The sequence below is a fragment of the Hypomesus transpacificus genome, chromosome 17 (genome assembly GCF_021917145.1).
Source record: "Hypomesus transpacificus isolate Combined female chromosome 17, fHypTra1, whole genome shotgun sequence".
Lineage (NCBI taxonomy): Eukaryota > Metazoa > Chordata > Actinopteri > Osmeriformes > Osmeridae > Hypomesus > Hypomesus transpacificus.
The window spans coordinates 7,716,701-7,737,902 of NC_061076.1; the positions used below are offsets into that span (position 1 = coordinate 7,716,701).

General features: G+C 41.7%; 1 protein-coding gene and 5 gene segments (V, D, J or C); 1 reads left to right on the forward strand and 5 right to left on the reverse strand.

Moving 5' to 3' along the window:
- Positions 1-5,221: 5,221 nt before the first annotated feature.
- On the reverse strand, positions 5,222-5,749 carry LOC124480024. The segment is given in 2 exon segments: positions 5,222-5,532; positions 5,662-5,749. Coding segments are annotated over 2 exon segments (354 nt in total).
- Positions 5,750-7,149: 1,400 nt separating this feature from the next.
- Positions 7,150-7,685, reverse strand: LOC124479455. The segment is given in 2 exon segments: positions 7,150-7,478; positions 7,586-7,685. Coding segments are annotated over 2 exon segments (372 nt in total).
- A 2,715-nt stretch (positions 7,686-10,400) lies between these two features.
- LOC124480020 lies at positions 10,401-10,988 on the reverse strand. The segment is given in 2 exon segments: positions 10,401-10,789; positions 10,912-10,988. Coding segments are annotated over 2 exon segments (366 nt in total).
- Positions 10,989-11,925: 937 nt separating this feature from the next.
- Positions 11,926-12,413, reverse strand: LOC124480026. The segment is given in 2 exon segments: positions 11,926-12,245; positions 12,368-12,413. Coding segments are annotated over 2 exon segments (366 nt in total).
- A 969-nt stretch (positions 12,414-13,382) lies between these two features.
- LOC124480019 lies at positions 13,383-13,905 on the reverse strand. The segment is given in 2 exon segments: positions 13,383-13,702; positions 13,825-13,905. Coding segments are annotated over 2 exon segments (366 nt in total).
- Positions 13,906-16,083: 2,178 nt separating this feature from the next.
- On the forward strand, positions 16,084-20,903 carry aldh3b1 (aldehyde dehydrogenase 3 family, member B1). 4 transcript variants are annotated; one of them, XM_047039040.1, is made up of 10 exons: positions 16,084-16,209; positions 17,142-17,313; positions 17,513-17,623; positions 17,809-17,929; positions 18,039-18,124; positions 18,427-18,508; positions 18,689-19,081; positions 19,406-19,572; positions 19,709-19,808; positions 19,932-20,903. In XM_047039040.1, exons 2-10 carry the CDS (start codon positions 17,152-17,154, stop codon positions 20,126-20,128), a joined length of 1,419 nt encoding a protein of 472 aa, XP_046894996.1. In that variant the 5' UTR covers positions 16,084-16,209; positions 17,142-17,151; the 3' UTR covers positions 20,129-20,903. The 4 variants fall into 4 exon arrangements, with proteins under 4 accessions (XP_046894996.1, XP_046894995.1, XP_046894993.1 ...); XM_047039039.1 differs by having other exon boundaries at positions 16,085-16,231; XM_047039037.1 differs by lacking the exon at positions 16,084-16,209 and adding an exon at positions 16,253-16,739.
- Positions 20,904-21,202: the final 299 nt, after the last annotated feature.

Genomic DNA, 21,202 nt, shown 5'->3' on the forward strand with positions numbered 1-21,202 from the left:
ATTTCACTTTTCTGCGTGTCTACGTTTCATGGGGTCTTTGTCTGGACATTTGTCATGCATTTATGTAGAACAGCATATTTTACTGTGTTACATTGCACTGTGGGGTGTTACATGTAATATGTAATAATTTATAAAGATTCAAGTAAAGTCACTCTAAGGATCAATTTAATTGTAACTTGTTTAGCTACATGCTCTTATGGTTCTTCCCTTCGGCATTTATTTTGGTTGTTCACAATACGTGCTTCATGTTTTGGCTACACGCAATGTTTTTTGGGGCTATCTTGTTGTTATTATCAGTGACCTATGCACTTTGAAAAGCTCTCTCTCGGAAGTCGCTTTGGATAAAAGCGTCTGCTAAATGAATATGTGTAAAATGTAAATGTAAATTTAACTAGCATTTAGATCCGAGCATAAGATTGTTTACCCAGCTTGGCTGATTTGATATATGGCCTATAAATCAATAATTGCATCAACAAATGCAATCCACTTTGTCAAAGTATTTGAGTATGATTAACTCTTTAATATGTTCTAAAAATACACATCTTTACACCTGCATTTTTAACTATCTGTAAATGTGTTGGTCAGCTGGTGTGATGACTCAGAGGGTCCACATGGGAGGGTGCTAGTCTTCCTCTGTGGGGAGGTCGCAGCAGCAGCAGGAAAACAGTTTACGAACACGCCGGAAGAATCCACGGAAGCTTCCTTTCTTACGCTTTTTCGCAAGGTCCTTACTGACATCTGAAAAAGTCAACTCTTTGATTCTGCATGCCACAGGAGAACACATATGTCATCACAAGAAACTATTTGAATGTCGAGATCAACAAGGAGGCCCACACTCACCACGGTTCTCCTCTGCCACATCACTGCAGACATCGCCCATAACCTGAATGTTCTAGAATCACAGAACCATTTCAGAGAACAGAAACAACATCTACCCTACAGTAGGAACCATAGACATTATCAAGAGTGAATAACAATACGTTGTAATGCTATTTAACATGATACAAAAGTTGATACAAAAATAATGATGATAATTTTTCAGAACATCAATAGATTGCTGTGTCTCACCATGGGGTGCTGGAGATCAGAAGTGGTTGCTTGGACACAGCCGATGAACACGCCGGGTTTCTTATCTGACAGTTCAGGCTCCACCTTGGGAGCTTCCACCTCCAGGAGGATGCTCAGAGTCTCTTCTGAGAATCTGGATGCAGCAGTGGTCTTCGGAGACCTTGGGGAAGGCTGAACCTGGTCTGAGGTGACCTCAGTGATAACTGCCTTCATCACTTTATTATTGTGAGCCATGACTAATTCCTGGAGAACTTCCTCCATGGAAACTGCAGGACCTCTGGCCTGGGCAGACATCTCGAGGGCAGCCTCAGGACCTTTGGCCTGGGCAGACAAATTGGGGATAGGCTCAAGACCTTTAGCCTGGGCAGACATCTCAAGGGCAGCTTCCTGACCTCTGGCCTGGGCAGACATCTTGGGGGCAGCCTCAGGACCTTTGGCCTGGGCAGACATCTCAAGGGCAGCCTCAGGACCTTTGGCCTGGGCAGACATCTCGAGGGCAGCTTCATGACCTCTGGCTTGGGCAGACATCTCAGGAGCAGCCTCAGGACCTCTGGCTGGGGCAGACATCTCGAGGGCAGCCTCAGGACCTTTGGCCTGGGCAGATATCTCAAGGGCAGCTTCATGACCTCTGGCCTGGGCAGATATCTTGGGAGCAGCTTCATGACCTCTGGCCTGGCCAGACATCTCGGGGGCAGCCTCAGGAAAGCCATTTTCCACTGTTAAGCCTTCTCTGATGTTGTTCTTCTGTTAACACATTATAGTATAAAACATTTTGGCACACATTACACACTGTGTCTGGCAATACGTGTCAATGGATTCACAAGGAAATAGTGAGATGTTTTACTTCCGCAATTGGGGCCTTTACCTTGAGAACTCTAACTGTTTTCAGGAGAAAAAGATTTTTCATGGAAGCTTCCGGGGTAACAGCTGTGGTGGCTATCTCACACATCTGCTTGGAGAAGTCCTTAGGTACATCAGTCCCCATATTTTCCATCTTCAGCAAAAGTATATTAGGAGTATTATTTAAGTACAAGTGCTGCAGGTTTCTCTGAATTTAACACATACCAAATGCCAGGAAGACCTTATCTTGAGTTCTATTTACATGTATGTACTGTATGATATTGAAAAAACAAGCAACAATTATAATACCTCCATGTCATCCACGATGGCTGATATCACAGAACGAGTCACATCCAGACCATCAAATTCCGTGCTGTCGTGTCCAATCAGCTGGAAGGATGTTAAGGCATGCTCAAACCTCTGGAAGATGGAAACCACCATGTTCTTCACCACTCTGTGAGTGATGGAAGCCATTGCTAAAACGTCCTGGGGAGTGAGCAGAGCGCTGGCTGCATCCTCCACAAGCCTGACGACATCTACAATGGCTGCCTTGGCCCACGGCGCCTCCATGGAGGGGAGGCCTGGCTGCTCAGAGCTGAACAGGGATCCCCATAGCTGATCTTCTCTGTCCTCCAGGAGGTAGTTGAGAGTAGCTGTCACCAACTCAGGGACCAGCTTCTCGGCTCTTTGGAGCAGCGTTGATGTGCTTGTTGGCACCTGCTCTTTTGGAGCCCCTGCATCCCCAGCAGGTGGAGAAGACTGTCGCTCGCCCTTGGTGTCATGCGTGGCGCTGCACGCCAGGTTGGAAAACAGGGGGAGGAGGAGATTCCTGACCTTAGCTTCGGCTGATGGCCTGATCATGCACAGGAACATCTCAAGTCCCTCCAAGGTGACCTAGAAGAGAGAGAAATAAAGAGAGAGAGAGAGAGAGAGAGAGAGAGAGAGAGAGAGAGAGAGAGAGAGAGAGAGAGAGAGAGAGAATGAAATCAGATACCAGGATTTTCCTGGGTGTCTCATGAGAAAAGTCTTGATGTTGTCTCATAGCCTACCTTCCTCCCAAACTGCTTAGAGAGACGTCGCTCCTTCTCCAGTTCTGTAAGGACCCTTTTCTCAACCTCCTCCAGCATAGGATGACTGCTGACATGTTGAGGTCTACAGAATGGGACATGCGTGACTGGACACAAATTTCCAGTGAATGTTATAGAATTGTCAAAAGTGAGAAGCGTGAAGCTTGCTTACGCCAGTCCGAATCTTTCCAATCCCAACAGCAAATCAGTAACATGTTCCAAGTTGACCTGGTCAGGAACATCTCCCAGATTCTTGAGGATCAAGAACTGTCGTATGATAATTTTCTGCAAGATACATACTGAATTTACTGGTTTATGGGGATGGTTGTAGTGATACTCATGCTACCAGTCCAATAGTACAATCTTACCTGTCCTTTACACAAATTCATCATCGATTCATCATCAAGCAGATGACTACTGCCCTAGAGAATAAGATAATAATGATATTTTGAATCAACATTTGTTACAGAAACGTTAAACATCATTAGACCAGATGTAGGCTTAGAAATATACACTTTGATGATATGAAAACGATCTGTAAAATTTCGGAAATCCAACGTAGGTCTAGCCCAACCGATCACGCATGTTATAGGCTTTGTTGAGCGCGATAGAGAAATGTTTGAGCCTGTCTGAAAGATCATCCTGCAGGCTAGGTTAACCACGCCTAAAATATTGGGAACCGACTCGAAATACCTCAATGAAAAAGTCAAATCTTAAATAAATCTGTGTGAAGTCAGAGTAGTCACATGTGGTAAACCTACAATAGTCGACATGTGAGAAGTAGTTCGTTGTGTTTGGCTGCCATAATTCTCAGTTTTTAATTGTCATTTGATAAATGAGACTGCGCAACATAACATATTATTCAGTGTTACATGATGTGATTAATGAGAGTATACTTACCTCACACTAAGAAGCAAACGGAAAGCTTTGATTAGGGTAACTTTTTTCGATTAAATACCGTTAGTGCACTAAATAAGTCGTTAACGGTGTTGATTCGCCAGTGAATGATTATACCGATTGTATCAAAGTTCTAGATGCAGTTTTTGGAATGTTGAGTAACATTGTGACACTTTTATTATGATCCGTATGGCCTGATGCGATGATGTCAACATTGTGGATAATGTCAGTATTCATTTAATCAAAATGATATCAAAGAGGAAAAGCATGCAATATCTTGATTCCTCTGTGTTAATTGATAAGCGTAGGCATACGTAAAATTTGGTGGCCCATGAAGTACTGGTTCAAATTATAATTTGTTTTACCTTGTTCTGTACCACAGTGTATTTCAATGCTTATGTGAGATGATGGGATAGGATTCCAAGCACCTAAACCGAATAAAACATATATATTCATCTTGTGATTTATTTGGGGTTCACAGTAACCCCACAAGATTCTAGGGGTCCTTCAGGCATGTTCACTGTGATTGCGCCTCCAGTTAAGGACTCTCAGCAATGTCCCCATTCAGGGGGAAATGGATATCACTCCATAATTTCAGTCAGCAGACTTGTCTATTTTTCATCTTTTTCTAATAGCTAAAACAAACTTTGAATCAGTGGCTACAGACCTGTTTCCATGGCAAATGCTCTCTCCCTCTTCCAGACTTCCATCAAGTTCTATGCCCTTATTCCCCTCCAATTGTTCTTATTTCACGGATCTACTGATCTACATTTTATTTGAAGACCTAGATCGCCCCCTCAAGGTTGATACATATTAATCTCTAAATAATGAGGAGATGGTTTATGTACAGGCCTCATATTGGTTTGGATCAATGTGGTAGCGAGCACAGTAATATACAGCTGTGTCTTCAGTCTGCAGGTTCTGTCCTTTCAGAGTCAGAGTGTTGCTGGAGGTGTCTCTGGTCATGATGAACTTGTTTTTCAGTGAGTCCTTGTAGAATAAGCTTCCACCACTGTAAAAATAGCCAATCCATTCTAGTCCTCTCCCTGCAGGTTGCCGTATCCAACCGGTGCTATAGCTAGTGACAGAGTAGGAGACCTGACAGGGGAAAAATAAAAGTTTTTTCTCTAAACTAATTGTGTAAGATTTAATTGAACACTTTTTCATTGTATTTAATTCTCTGGTGTTACACGTAAACTGTAATCATGTCTTGATATTTCTGTTATTACTGCAACATGATTTCAGTTTTACTTTTTATTTGAAGACTAAGGTCGCCCCCAACAGGTTGATAGATGTTAATCTATATTAGAGATGGGATGGTTCATGTACAGGTTTGCTGTTGGTTTGTGTCATTGTGACTGTCTAGCACAGTAATACACAGCTGTGTCTTCAGACTGCAGGTTCCTCCCTTCTAGAAACGCTGTGCTGCTGGAGCTGTCATATCTGGAGCTGATCTTGTTCTTGAGTGAGTCTACAGTAGACTGGCTGCTAGTGCAGGTATACCCAATGTAACCTAGAGGTTTGCCCTCAGGTTGCCTTATCCAGCCAATGCAATAAGAGGAGACAGAAAACCCAGACGGTTTACAAGAGATGGAGAAAGACTCTCCTGGCTTCACAACCACAGGTCCAGACTGGAAGAGTTCAATGTCACTGTAAACACCTGAGAATATATACAGGTACAATATTATGCCTATGGATTTTCGAAGTATAGAGAAAATGCTTGGGAAATAAAGTGATGTATCATTCCAGATCTCACTTGATCACATAATCTCACACCTCTAATACTCACAGGAGGCAGCTGCCAGCAGCAGCAGCAGAGAAACAAAGAACATGGTTGAAGAAAAGCTGAAGGGAGCCGCTCTGCACTACTCTCCTGTACACTGAGAAACTTGATGGCTCAGTCATTGGAACAGTGTTTATAAGTGGACAGGTGGAGAGAGAGAGAGAGAGAGAGAGAGAGAGAGAGGAGGGGGGGAAGGAGGTGGGGAAATGTCATTTGCATAGTCAAATGTATCAGGTGGGCATATTAAAGACTCATCAAATTATGATGTGAGAGAAAGATGCGGATCTACTTTTCTGCATGTCTAAGGTTCTTGGGGTCTTTGTCTGGACACTTCTCGTGCATGTCTGTAACAGCATGTTTCACTTTGTGACATTGCAGTGTGGAATTTTACATGTAATCTGTAATCATTTATAGAGGTTCAAGAAAAGTCACTCCAAGGATGAACTAATTCCCCTCGAATTGTTCTAATTTTAATGGGTCTACTGATCTACATTTTATTTGAAGACCTAGATCACCCCCTGAAGGTTGATCCATCTTCATCTCTAACTAGTGAGGAGAGGGCTTATGTACAGGTCTGATGTTGGTGTGTATGAATGTGGTAGCAAGCACAGTAATATACAGCTGTGTCTTCAGTCTGCAGACTCTGTCCTGTCAGAGACACTGTGCTGCTGGAGGAGTCTACTGTGATGCTGAACTTGTTTTCTTTCTTTCTTGTTTCCTTTCCCCGTAGACTGTCGAATCCAAGCTGTATAAAAGCTACTAAAATAGCTAATAGAGTAGGACACCTGAAAGGTGATGGTCAGTGTTTGACCTGGCTGGACAGTCATGGAGCCTGGCTGGGTGAGTTGTTCACTGTTCACTGTTGAAAGACGAGAGTTACTAAACAAAAAAATGCACACAAGCATCATGCAAAAAAATAGACATTGAAGTTTTGTTTATGCCCCTAAATCAGAAAGAATCACAGGAAGCAGCAGCTAGCAGCAGCAGTAGCAGCAGAGAGAGAACATGGTTGATGGAGAAGATGAACTGCAGGGAACTGGTCTTCTCGGTTCTCCTGGAATCTCACTGACTTGATGGCTCAGACATTGGAACACTGTTTATAAGGGGAGGTGGAGAGAAAGAGAGAGAGGTGAGAAGAAGGGTGAGACCATTTGCATTGTGAAAGGTGTCAGGTGGGCATATTAAAGGTTAATCAAATCATGGTGTGAAAGAAAGATGCAATTCTACTTTCCTACTTGTCTAAGGTTTATGGGGGGTCTTTGTCTGGAAACCTGTTATTCATTTATTCATAACAGCATGTTTCACTTTGTTACATTGCAGTGTGGGGTGTTACATGTAATCTCTAATCATTTATAGAGGTTAAGTAAAGTAATTATAAGGATCAATTTATTCCCCTCCAATTGTTCTCATTTCACGAGTCTATATTTTATTTGAAGACCTAGATCGCCCCCTGAAGGTTGATACATATTCATCTCTAACTAGTGAGGAGAGGGTTTATGTACAGGTCTTCTGTCGGTTTGTATCAATGTGGTAGCGAGCACAGTAATACACAGCTGTGTCTTCAGTCTGCAAGTTCTGTCCTTTCAGAGTCACTGTGCTGCTGGAGGAGTCTACTGTGATGCTGAATTTGTTCAGTGAATCTTTATGGTGTGTGCCTCCAGTATATTTCATTCCAATCCACTCAAGTCCTTTCCCTGCAGGTTGTCGAATCCAAGCTGTCCAGTAGCTTCCAACAGAGTAAGAGACCTGACAGGTGATGGTCAGTGCTTGACCTGGTTGGACAGTCATAGAGGCTGGCTGGGTGAGCTGTTCACTATTCGCACCTGTTTGAAATACAACAGTAACACCAAAATGAGGCATAACAGCACCATATTACCCTTGAATAAAAGCTTTACTCCTGTTTAGTCCACCTGATTATAAAGAGACTCACAGGAAGCAGCTGCCAGCAACAGCAGCAAAGACACAGACAACATGGTTGATGGTGAAGATGAACTGGAGGGAGCTGCTCTTCTCTACTCCTACTGAGAAAGAGATACTTGATGGCTCAGACACTGGATCAGTGTTTATAAGGGGAAGTGGGGGGGGGGGGGAGAGAAGGGGAAGGGGAAATGTCATTTGCATAGTGAAAGGTGTCAGGTGGGCATATTAAAGGATGATCAAATTATAGTGTGACATGGTTGATGGTGAACTGTAAGGAGCTGCTCTTATCTACTGACTGATACTCACTAGGACTCTCACATAGAGACCATTTATAGGTGGGAGATGGTGGGAGAGAATATGCAGTTTTTCTTCATCCACAATACCAGGACTTTTTTGACCATGCATCCATATTGCTACAGAAAAGCTTGTGCATGTTTGACGGTTTTTTCTGACCACACATTTGGGGAAATTTACATTAGCTATGTTTGAGCTTGAGTGTGATTTTGTCAAATGGGAGAGTTTTTATTGTAATAGTCATCCACTCTCCTTTCTCTGCCTCAGTAATACAATTCTGTGTCTTCAATGTTCAGCCATAGATATTGCTATATACAGTGATGGAGTCATCTGAGAAGAGTGTGAATCTACCCAAAACATACATGGAGTACGACATTTTTGACACTACATTTACTAAATGACTGAATGTAAACCTAGAGGTTGAACAAGTCAGTTTGTGAGATTCTCCAGTCTTCTTGATGTGTGTCTGTCCCTGAATACCTGCTGAGACAAATTAGAGAGACAGGTTTTCAAAATATCAGACAACTAATTCATGCTCATTGCATTGTGTCCGAGCCTGGCTTTTATTGCCATTGATTTCATAGGATAATACATTCTCCAAGACAGTTCTGTGACCTTCAATTACATTTGACATGGACATGGGAAAAAATATACAAATTGAACATTAAATATAATAAAGGTCTCAGGACTTCAAGAAGAATGTTGTGCTACTATATGGTAACAAGCATTTAAACGATTGTTTACTTTAGGCAAATTACACCTCAGTTGAACAGATAAAATGTCAAATAGGTTAGGCTTCCTGTACCGCATAATTTATTTCCAGTATTAAGGTCAGGGTTAGATCACTGCCCACAACTAAATGGAACACTTCACCACGTTGAAAAAATAGGGCAGAGAGATTTAAGAAAAACAAGAGTGTACTCTGAATGTTAACAGTGCCTACATGTACTGTGTACAGTGCAGCACCAAACATCAAAGTATTGAAAGCGGGTAACACAGGCTTACTTTGAACCTGACAGGTGCATTATCTTACTTTGTATTTCTATTTGTGTTTGTATTTGTTCGCATTGGTTCCGAATGAAGAGCGGGCAAAAAAATTGAAATGTGTGAAATAGAAATAGATTATGAGGAAGCTGTTGTGGAGATAGAGTGTAATATTCCATCCAAGGAAGAGAGGGTCCAGAACCAGGGATTCCATTTCAAGGACCACCTCCGTTGCTCCATATTCAATATCATTTTTTGCAACTGTCTCTGCCTTGGACTCCTGGCTTTACTCTGTTCATTGAAGGTAAGACAGCTTGCTTAAAAAAGAGGTTGAGCTTATATTCATCTTTAGAATGTGTCTATGGTACCAAAGTCTCTAAACTCCCCGTCATACGATTGAAAATAAAAATAGCTGGATATCACTGGTGGTCCTCTGCTAGTGGGATCAGATTTATTTACAGTACATCCTAACTTCTGTCTCAGGCGAGGAAGAAGATGGGGAAGAGAGACGTCGAGGGTGCACTAGCGTGCAGCCGCCACGCTTGCAGGACCAACGTAGCTGCCATCCTCATCACATGTCTGCTGACTTCTCTCATCGTCTACCTTACTGCACCTATACTACTTGATGCCACTGTCTGGAAAGAGGCTGATTTCAAATCAAGATAATATGATGATTGTGTGTTTATACATTTTGCTTGAAATAGAATATGATCCAAAGAAACACAACAACAAAAAGATTTATTGTGTAAAAGTATAAAACCGCAAGTAATTCTGTTGTTTCCTGTACAGTAATCTGTCCAGCATGACTTACAGAGACGCACATAATCAAATATCGACTCCCACAGTGACAGATTGCATAGTTTGTCTTGTAGTTATGTTACTGTCAATGGATTTATGACCACATGATTTTGTAGAAGTGGTTTCTAAAATCATTAGGCAATTCGGCATTGCCTTTCTCTTATGTAATATCTACGTGAAGTAAAATAAAACTGGTTTGTTATATTTGTAGTATCAGCAATTTATTTTGGTGTAAACCGGGTTGTGTTTTATCACTGTTGATTCTGAATAATTCGATTTCAAAAACTAAAGGTCATGTTTTTCAGAAATCAATATACATTTGAAATAGGAGACAAGTTTAAGGTCTAAGGCTCTGAAATTCGTTTGAGTGAAACGTGTGTGTTAGTTTTTCTGATACCATAAACTACACTCTGAAAGTTCAGTAGGCTAGACAACTTCAGACAAGGTTGTAGGTTTCATTGTTGGTGGTACATGCCCAACGGCAAATCAATACCCACAACTTTTTACGGTATATGGGAAACTCATATTTAAGGTGCATTCCCAGTTATTAAAAAAGCTGTCCCACCCACATTTAAAAACAGATATGCCCTTGACTTCAGATGCCTCATACTGTTAGAGTTATCTCTGTTGATTTACGTGCTTGTTTCAACACGTTTTCCATGGATAGCGCTTGGGAATGTGGGTAGTTGCAGCAAGTGTGTGTGTGTGTTTATGTGTGTGGGGTGTGTGTGTGTGTGTGTGTGTGTGTGTGTGTGTGTGTAGCGACTTCCCCTTAATGGATTCTCAGAGTTTTTGTGCAGCTCCTCCACTCTCTTACATCACTGTGAGTCTCTAGCACAGTAGTACACAGCAGAGTCCTCAGCTTGTAGGCCAGACAGCTTCAGATACACCATGCTGTTAGAATTATCTCTGGTGATTTCTACTCTTCCTTCAACACTTTTTGCATTGAAGGTTCTTGTAGCATCATTCCAGATATATCCCACCCAGTCCAATGCTTTTCCTGTTGGTTGTCTTATCCAGTGCATGTTATAGCTACTGAAAGTAAACCCAGCTCCCTTACAGGACAGACTGAGAGTTTCTCCTGGCTGTTTCAGTACTGGACTGGAGGGAGTGGACTCCAGAGTCTGGCCACTCAGACCTGGGGAAGAGAGCAAAACAACAATATTGCTAAAGTAAGCGACAAAAGGGCATACAATGAAGTTCTTCAGGTGGAATATTAGTATGTCAGTTGATGAAGCAGTAGAGTCCATCAGCACTCACAGGGCAGACAGATAGACAGCAGCAGGAAAGAGAGTTTGTCTGTCATACTGAGGGAGGAGATGTCAGCTCAGCTGTTCAACATGAGACAACAAAGCAGCAAGACAGCAGAACTTAAGTAGACGCTCAGAGCTGGATTTGCATCAAAATATCATGAAGAAGGAGGGACTGTCGTGATTCATGGGTCAAGAATCAATCAATAAAGTAACTGATCAGTTCATCCATCTATACATCCATTCAATGTGTCGGAGAAATTTAGGATGAAACATTATATTCTGAAAATACTGGTGCTAGTATTCCTTGCCAGCAGAGAACCCCCTCCTCACATGACGCAGATGACACTAGGCTGACCTAGGTCAACCATTATCTAACTAGAGGTGCTATAAATGTGTTAAACCTTATCTGTGTTGGTTGAATGCACGCGCATTCTACCTCTGGGATCGATCAAATTGACAGCTGATGGGGGAGGGGACTTCTCACCAATATGTTTAAATGATCTTACGTGATAACTTTTGAACCAGACAAACTTTGTATTGCGATCAGACTTTGTCTCCTTGCTGGCAAGCATTAAACTATTCTACTTACTTTGAATCCAACGACTCTGTGCATTACTGGATTAAGAAATTATCCTAACACAATGATCAATCAATTACCTATAATATACAAACATTTAAGGAAACAGTTTAATCTGATAATACAGGGACTTCATGAGAATGGGTAAATTTCTCTATACATTGGTGAAAGAGCAACGAAAGTAAATCTCCAATGAAGGTGAATGATTGTCTGTGTAAAAGAAAGGCTGCTCTCCACTAGTTTGAGGAAATGTGAACCTACATACTGTATGTATCTTTTGTTAAGGAATGAAAGTTGTTTTGAACCTCTGGGGAATGTGTTCCATAGACGCAGGGACAAATGTGCGTGTTTGTGTTTTAGTACTTGACTGATACTATGCTGCCCTCTGAAGGTTCTTCTGTTAGAATCCCTGAGTTTTTTGTGCAGCTCCTCCACTCTCTCACATCACTGTGAGTGTCTAGCAAAGTAGTACACAGCAGAGTCCTCAGCTTGTAGGCCAGACAGCTTCAGATACACAATGCTGTTAGAATTATCTCTGGTGATTTCTATCCTTTCTTTGACACTTTTTGCATAAGGAGTTCCACTAGCATCATACCAGATAGCTCCCATCCAGTCCAATGCTTTTCCTGTTGGTTGTCTTATCCAGTGCATGCCATAGCTACTGAAAGTAAACCCAGCTCCCTTAGAGGACAGACTAAGAGTTGCTCCTGGCTGTTTCAGTACTGGACTGGAGGGAGTGGACTCCAGAGTCTGGCCACTCAGACCTGGGGAAGAGAGCAAATCAACAATATTGATCAAGTAAGAGACCATAGGGGATACTATGAAGGCCTTCAGGTGGAATATTAGTATGTCCGTTGATGGAGCAGTAGAGTCCGTCAGCACTCACAGGGTAGACAGAGAGACAGCAGCAGGAAAGAGAGTTTGTCTGTCATACTGAGGGAGGAGATGTCAGCTCAGCTGTTCAACATGAGACAACAAAGCAGCAAGACAGCAGAACTTAAGTAGACACTCAGAGCTGGATTTGCATCAAAATATCATGAAGAAGGAGGGACTGTCTTGATTCATGGGTCAAGAATCAATCAATAAAGTAACTGATCAGTTCATCCATCTATACATCCATTCAATGTGTCGGAGAAATTTAGGATGAAACATTATATTCTGAAAATACTGGTGCTAGTATTCCTTGCCAGCAGAGAACCCCCTCCTCACATGATGCAGATGACACTAGGCTGACCTAGGTCAACCATTATCTTACTAGAGGTGCTATAAATGTGTTAAACCTTATCTGTGTTGGTTGAATGCACGCGCATTCTACCTCTGGGATCGATCAAATTGACAGCTGATCGGGGAGGGGACTTCTCACCAATATGTTTAAATGATCTTACGTGATAACTTTTGAACCAGACAAACTTTGTATTGCGATCAGACTTTGTCTCCTTGCTGGCAAGCATTAAACTATTCTACTTTCTTTAAATCCGACGACTCTGTGCATTACTGGATAAAAAAATTATCCTAACACAATGATCAATCAATTACCTATAATATACACACATTTAAGGAAACTGTTTAATCTGATAATACAGGGACTTCATGAGAATGGGTCAATTTCTCTATACATTGGTGAAAGAGCAACGAAAGAAAATCTCCAATGAAGGTGAATGATTGTCTGTGTAAAAGAAAGGCTGCTCTCCACTAGTTTGAGGAAATGTGAACCTACATACTGCATGTATCTTTTGTTAAGGAATGACAGTTGTTTTAAACCTCTGGGGAATGTGTTCCGTAGATGCAGGAACAAACGTGTGTGTTTGTGTTTTAGTACTTGACTGATACTATGCTGCCCTCTGAAGGTTCTACTGTTAGAATCCCTGAGTGTTTATGTGCAGCTCCTCCACTCTCTCACATCACTGTGAGTCTCTAGCACAGTAGTACACAGCAGAGTCCTCAGCTCGTAGGCCAGACAGCTTCAGATACACCATGCTGTTAGAATTATCTCTGGTGATTTCTATCCTTCCTTCAACACTTTTTGCATAGATGGTTTTGCTAGCATCATACCAGATAGCTCCCATCCAGTCCAATGCTTTTCCTGTTGGTTGTCTTATCCAGTGCATACCATATCGTCCAAAATCAAACCCAGCTCCCTTACAGGACAGACTGAGAGTTTCTCCTGGCTGTTTCAGTACTGGACTGGAGGGAGTGGACTCCAGAGTCTGGCCACTCAGACCTTGGGAAGAGAGCAAAACAACAATATTGATCAATTAAGAGACCATAGGGGATACTATGAAGGCCTTCAGGTGGAATATTAGTATGTCAGTTGATGAAGCAGTAGAGTCCATCAGCACTCACAGGGCAGACAGAGAGACAGCAGCAGGAAGGAGAGTTTGTCTGTCATACTGAGGGAGGAGATGTCAGCTCAGCTGCTCAACATGAGACAACAAGGCAGCAAGACAGCAGAACTTAAGTAGACACTCAGAGCTGGATTTGCATCAAAATATCATGAAGGAGGAGGGACTGTCTTGATTCATGGGTCAAGAATCAATCAATACAGTAACTGATCAATTCATCCATATATCGATCCATTCAAAGATTAATCAATTACCTATAATGTACAAACATTTAGGTAAACAGTTTAATCTGATAATACAGGGACTTCATGAGAATGGGTCATTTTGTCTATTCATTTTGTCTATACATATAAAGGTAAATGATTTGATTGCATCAAAATATCATGAAGATGGAGGGGTGGTCTTGACTCATTAGAGTAAGAATCAGTCAATAAAGTAACTGAACAATTAATCCATCCATCTAACCATTCACTCAATGATCCATCGACTTCATGTAATGTAGAAACATGTCACAAAAAATGGCAAGTCATCAGCTGAAGTCAGACAAGCAGTCAACAGCAATGAAGTTCAAAGACCTTTGTCTTCCCTGAGGGTTTAGTTTCTATGAGTGGGTTTGTTCAGCTGCTCCACTCCATCACATCAATGTGTCTGTCGTGCACAGTACACAGCAGGTTTTTGCAGGACTGAACTGACTGGTATGATACTAGTGGCCATTTGCACTTAAAGGAGAACGTTGAGAACAGGTGTTTTGTTCATATCCTAAATGGTTCAACTTTGTGAGAATGGATGACAAAGTCCCAGCAGGACCAGGAGGAGGTGTAGTTTGACAGAGAGGTGTAGTTTGACAGAGAGGTGCAGTTTGACAGAGAGGTGTAGTTTGCCTGAGAGAGTCCCCAGAAGTACCCATGCTGAGTGTGTATGATTTGCATGACAATGTGGATTGGGTTGTACTATCTTAACAGCTCACGTAGAAGACTTGTTTAGAATTGGATGGAAATAGGGGAACATCCTTTAAGAAAAAGTGCAGTGTCAGCTTCCCATGGCGTGAGTCAATGAAAACTGTCATTGTAGGCATACAGACAACAGAAGAAAATGTTTGAAACTATAATGAAACTAAAATGTTTGTGAGACGGCCTCTATGAGAACTTTGGTCTCTTCTACTGCTTATATTTCAACATAGGATATGAAATAATTAACTAACAATACATTTGAGCATTGCAGTGGAAAATAACACATAATTAGGCCTGTGTTCAAAAGCAACAGTGTCTTCTATATTTATTGAGCCTTTCAAGGACCATGGGGTTGACTAAATATAGGTTAAAATAATAACCTATTTTATAAATAATAATAAAATCTTTAGGAATGGTTTAAACTTTTTACACGTTTATGGTGTCTGTTCTGTCTTGGACCTAAATGATATTGCGTTTTGCTGTTCTAATGATGTTAGAATTAATAGTTCTAGAATTCATTCATATTTTTCTAATAATCATTCATGTAAATTACATCAATAAAGGGAATTTGAGTATATTATTCCATATGGCCCAATTTTCCTCCATTTTACTCACGTAAATGCTAGAAATAGAAATGGAATATTGTTGAAATGAACAACGCTAAACATTTAAACGAAATACATCAGAATTAAATAGCTACAGGGGGAATTGATGAGGATCCACACTACTTCCATGATAAGCGTTAATGTTATATCAATCAATGACAATAATAAACGGTTTTGAGTAGCAGTAACTATTAAGAACACATTAGGTACTTTTTTTGCTTGTTTGAAACGTGGTGGTAACTAGCTTACAATGCAAATGCTTGCAAATGCAAAGTAGCCTAGTTTCTAGTAAACGAAATATGGTAGAATTTAGATTATGAAAATGAACAGGAGCTGTCTTTGTCATACTGAAATTATATTTTGAAACGACTCACAAGCTGGAGTTCATCATGCATAGCACTGTATCACCATGGGGAATTTCCTATGTGTGTTGTGTGTGAGGTGGAAAGAAAGAGCAGCCACCTGCAGCTGAGGCTCTGTTTGTTTGTAGGCAACTTTGTATTTGTACATTAAAGATTATATGCCCTGAATTAATTGGTCTAACAATAAGTACTATGCACACTATTAGCACATAATATGACAACAACATGCTTAATAGACAATTAAGTAGCATTCACCTTTAGGCCTACTTATGGTCTTCCTGGGATAGGTTAAAGGCTCGTCTTTCTAGTTCAACCAAAAATGTACTGCTGTTTCCTTTCCACACCCAACTAGCATGACTAGTCATGATTTTTTTTTTTAAGACAAGAAAATCACCCGGTAATCTACTCCATTTTCTTCCCAAACTCGGACACGACCTGGTTTGTTGAAAAATAAAGGAAAAGCGTCGAAGTAAGATACCTTGCAGAAGCACGTGAGTTTAATGTTGTTGATGTAAACTTTTAAGCAAGAAGGGGAACTACAACCGATCAAATAAAGTAATTGTATAAGATTGCATAAGAGGGAGCATGGGAACATGATGGTGGGTTTAATTTAGTGTGTGTCAATTTGTTCCTCATAGTAAACTGTAACATCATTTCTATACGCATAGGCCGACCCTACGGTAGACTAATTGTTATGAAAGTAGCTTTCTTATTGAAGTCACGTCAAAAGTCAAATGACATGGCAACGCCACAGATTTCACTTCTCCATTGGGAGGGACAAATCGTTGGACCGATCGAGTTGCAAACTAGCTCAACAGATACAGCTGCAAGCAATCAACCGTGATCACTCGGCGGTTTGGTGGCTCTGTCATTTGCATACGCTAGTAGGCTACGAATGAATGATTTCACGACGTCGTTGTCAATTTTGGAATCGTTTTTTAAATTTATTTATTTATTGGGGGGGGGGGGGGGGGCTACAGGCCTTTTTCTTCATAATCGGTATGAATTGTTTAATTGTTTTAGACCCTGGTACTTTTGCATGGGTCACTTGGGCGCAACATACAATTTTCATAAGTCAAATGGCATTTTATGAATGGCACTTCGATCAGTGATTTCTAGGTCAGTGTTTCTCAGCCTTGGTCATGAGGACCCACTATTTTAGATGCCACTCTTTCAACACACCTGGTTCAAATGAATGGGTTGTTATCAGGCTTCTGCACAGCTTGATGACAACCCATTCATTTGACTCAGGTGCGTTTGTAGTAAGAAAACATCGAAAACATTTTGAGAAATCCTGATCTACGTTAAACTTGCTGTGCTGTCTATGGAGTTTTTATCTGCTTCTGTTAACTACCCTTCCCCCATACATGTCTGTGTCATTTGTTTGCTCATTTTCCACAGACTTGCAGAGATGGACAACCAGAGTAGAATTATGGATAGGCTGCGAGCTACCTTCCGCTCTGGTGTGACTGTTACAGAACAGTTCCGTAGAACCCAGCTTAATAACCTTCTCTCACTAGTAACAGAGAACGAACAACTGATTGTAGATGCACTCCACAACGACTTGAATAAGGTGAGACTACTCATATTGACAAAAAAAAAATAAGTGGGAGTATTGTATGCAATGTAAATGTTAATCTATTATTGTCTTTCATTAGGAAAATGAAGAGAAACATGTCTACTTGCACATTAGTGTGTATGTACTGCAAATGGTGGCCTGTTAATGGCAGCCTTAGACCTTAAACTAATGATGCACATATAATCCCCCCCAGCCCAAGTTTGAGGCCATCCTATCAGAGGTACACATGGTTTTGAATGACATTTACTATGCATTGAACCACCTGAAGTCCTGGATGCAGCATGAATATGTGGGCAAGAATATGGTAAGGCCTTGTCTGTAGTTTGCTCAAAGTTCATGAACGTTTCACGGAATTTCATGTTGGTCATTCACTACAAACACACAAATACAAACGTTCTTTAAGGTTAACTAATGCCTGGCAAAAAGTGTGAAACCACAGTTTTTGATGCGTCTGTTTTTCTCTTTCTCTAACCATCAACCCATTTCAAGGCCACAAGGCTGGATGACTGTTTTATCCGTAGAGAACCCTTAGGAGTGGTTTTAATCATAGGAGCATGGAACTACCCCCTACAGCTCATTATCCTACCCCTCATAGGGGCAATTGCAGCAGGTAAACTCTATACTCATCTTCAGAGGCTGCACTAGTACCTCCAGTGTAATATAGGTGAGCTCTGATTCCATTTATTTGTATGTAATGCTGTGATTACATCATCGACCAGGGAACTGTGTTGTGCTGAAGCCGTCGGAGATCAGCCAGGCTACAGAGAAACTCCTGGCAGAACTCATCCCCAAATATTTGTCTCAGGTAAAGACAAGATTGTAAGATGACACAACTGCTGCTACGCTGTGTCACACTACCAGGCAGCGACAATTTCCTCATTCTTCAAGCGGTCGTTAACTTTGTTTGTGATTTATATCAAGTACATTTGATATGATTATATCAAGTGGAAGTTTGGGATTCATCAAGTGAAGCATATGTGCTGAAGTTTTCAAAGGGGTTATGAGACTTGTATCTCCATCAGCACATAGGACCTGTAGTGTCAGGGTTTGTGTTCTGTTGAGTCACTGACACGTGAGTTGCATTAACAGAGAATCTGAACTCTACAGGATTGTTACGCAGTGGTGTGTGGTGGAGCAGATGAAACCAAGGAACTACTTGAGAAGAAATTTGATCATATTTTCTACACGGGTAAAGCCAACCAGAGAACACTTTTAATAATGTAATACAAGGAGATTTTTTCCTACTAATGTTTTGAATGTGGAAGGTTTGTGTCTCTTTGTGACAACCTGCTCAGCTACATGAACTCCACTGTTACTCTTGTCAATTTCACCTCCGTCTCTAACCCCCCTGACCTTCCTGCTACCTAAGGTTCCCAGGTAGTGGCACGCATTATCCTGCAGGCAGCCTCGGTGCACCTCACTCCCGTCACCCTTGAGCTGGGTGGTAAGAGCCCCTGCCTCATCCATGGGGACTTGGACATCCCATCTGCTGCACGCCGCCTGGCCTGGGCAAAGTTTTTTAACGCCGGCCAGAGCTGCGTGGCACCCGACTACGTGCTTTGCTCGACGGCCATGCGTGACGCCCTACTGCCCGCCCTCCGCGACACTTTGAAGTCGTTCTACGGGGAGGACATACGGACTAGTCCGGACATGGGGCGCATTGTGACGCCACGCCACTGGACTCACCTGATGGAGTCGCTGGGCAAGAGCAAGGGCAGGGTGGTGATTGGAGGAGAGAGCGATGAGGGAGACCGGTACATTGGTGAGTTGGGTATGGAGGGGAGGGGACAGGAGAGGAAGAAACGCATAGATTAGGTCCCAAGTGTGAAGTGGCATTGTGAGTGCATACTGCCACCTGCTGCTTTTCAGGGTAAACTGATAATTTTGTTGAGGTACGAAATTGATTGAGTATTGGTGCTATGTTTCTAATTTAAATATCTTTTGGATTGACAGTTTTGCTCGTTGATCATTTTCAATTGAACTTGCCCTTTAATGACATGTTAAAAGCAGTATAGTTGAAAAGTCTGTTTTGAAGTCTTCTTTTGGAACTAAAGTTTGACTCGACAACCTCCACCTCCTTTTGCAGCTCCCACAGTGCTGGTGGATGTTCAGGAGAGTGATGTCCTGATGCAGGAGGAGATCTTTGGGCCCATCCTCCCTATCATCACCATTGAGTCTCTGCAGGAGGGGATAGACTTCATCAACCGCAGGGAGAAGCCATTGGCCCTTTACGTCTTTTCTGACGAGAGCTCCGTAAGACAGAGCTGTTTGCTGTAATAAGGAAATGGAAACACTTTTTGAAGGATTTGCGTGTATTTACATGTCATCACTGTGGCCTTTGGCCTGTTGCCATTTTCTTAATCATGGAAATTGCATTTTTGATTTTCAGGTGGTGAAAAACGTTTTGGAGAACACCAGTAGTGGAGGCTTCTGCTCAAATGATGGTATAGTCCACATGACCCTACCAGGACTGCCCTTTGGGGGAGTTGGTAAGTGTGTGTGTTTGTAGCTGAGCATGAATAAGCTAAGCTACTCCCCTATCCCCACACTTGTCCAATGTATTTCCCCTCTCTCTGTCTTTTCCCCACCATCCTCTCTCGTCCCTTTCCAAGGAGCGAGTGGCTGCGGCAGTTACCACGGGCGCTGGAGCTTTGAGACGTTCAGCCACCGGCGGGGCTGCATGATGCGAAGCTGGGGCCTGGAGAAGATCAATGGGCTTCGCTACCCGCCCTACCAGGAGCGCAGCCTGAGCTGGCTCCGCTGGGCCACCACCGCCAAGACCAGCTGGACAAGCTGCTCTCTCATGTGAAACTGTGTCAGTGGAACCAACACATGCGGCTGATGTTACACCTCTTCAGTCTGTGACTCATTGACTGTTGCATTTCAAAAGAAATATTTGGGTCAAGTGTAAAATGTGATTTCTCATCGAATGTTTATATACCTCGTATGAAGACCCAAGTCAGGTCAAGTTCTGATTAACCTGTTTTGTTTTTTGTTTTTTTTAAAGTCAAGCCACTTTGTTGGTTCCTGTTCTGGTGGGACTGGTTTGGCAGTTGTTCCTAATGTAACTCTTCATTCAATGACACCTGAAGCGTGAAGAAGTAGCACTTGTCGATCTGGTTTGACCTGCTTATGCAATCCTGGATTTTCTTCCCTGTACCTAAAATGGATGTTAAGCCACCTCTTCTATTTATTCACTTGAAATGCCAAGCTCTAAAGTTTGACCCATACATGTACATCTGTGGGGAAAGCTGTTGTCGAATATTGTAGTGTGCAACAGAAATAAACTTTAGATGAACTGTCTCAAACCCTTGGACTTTTGACTCAGGGATACATTGACAGATATGCACAAAAGCCCTGTTGTGAAATGTAGGTGGTTTGTCCTGTTGGTGGATAAGGGGGTTTTGGTTCCCTTATTACTTTGGGTTTCACACAATTTATTGCAGGTTTTTCTATATAATTGTCCAGTATGGAGACAGATGGGTCTTCTGTTTTTACCAAGTGTACATTAGATGTCTGTGTAAATAAATGTAAAAGAAAAAACTAAAAAAATAATGTGATCAATAAAATCACAATTCACACTTTGTTTGTAGTTCTAAACATTTAGTCATTGATAAATACCCCATTATCAAATTAAAATTTCTTAAGACAAAAAATGTCACAATTGCAATGCAAATGCTGCAGTCAGGATTAGTCTGGTGTTGGTGTTTCTGGGCTAAAACAAAGTAATACCATCTGGTTTAATCAAGATGTCAACCATACAAATTGCATGTCATGTTGGGTTTGAGCTCAAAATACTAATGAAGATGCACAGTAGTTAATATCCATTATCATTAATTCACTATAAAGTCACAGTAAGGCTAATTGTGAATTTTTATAAGAT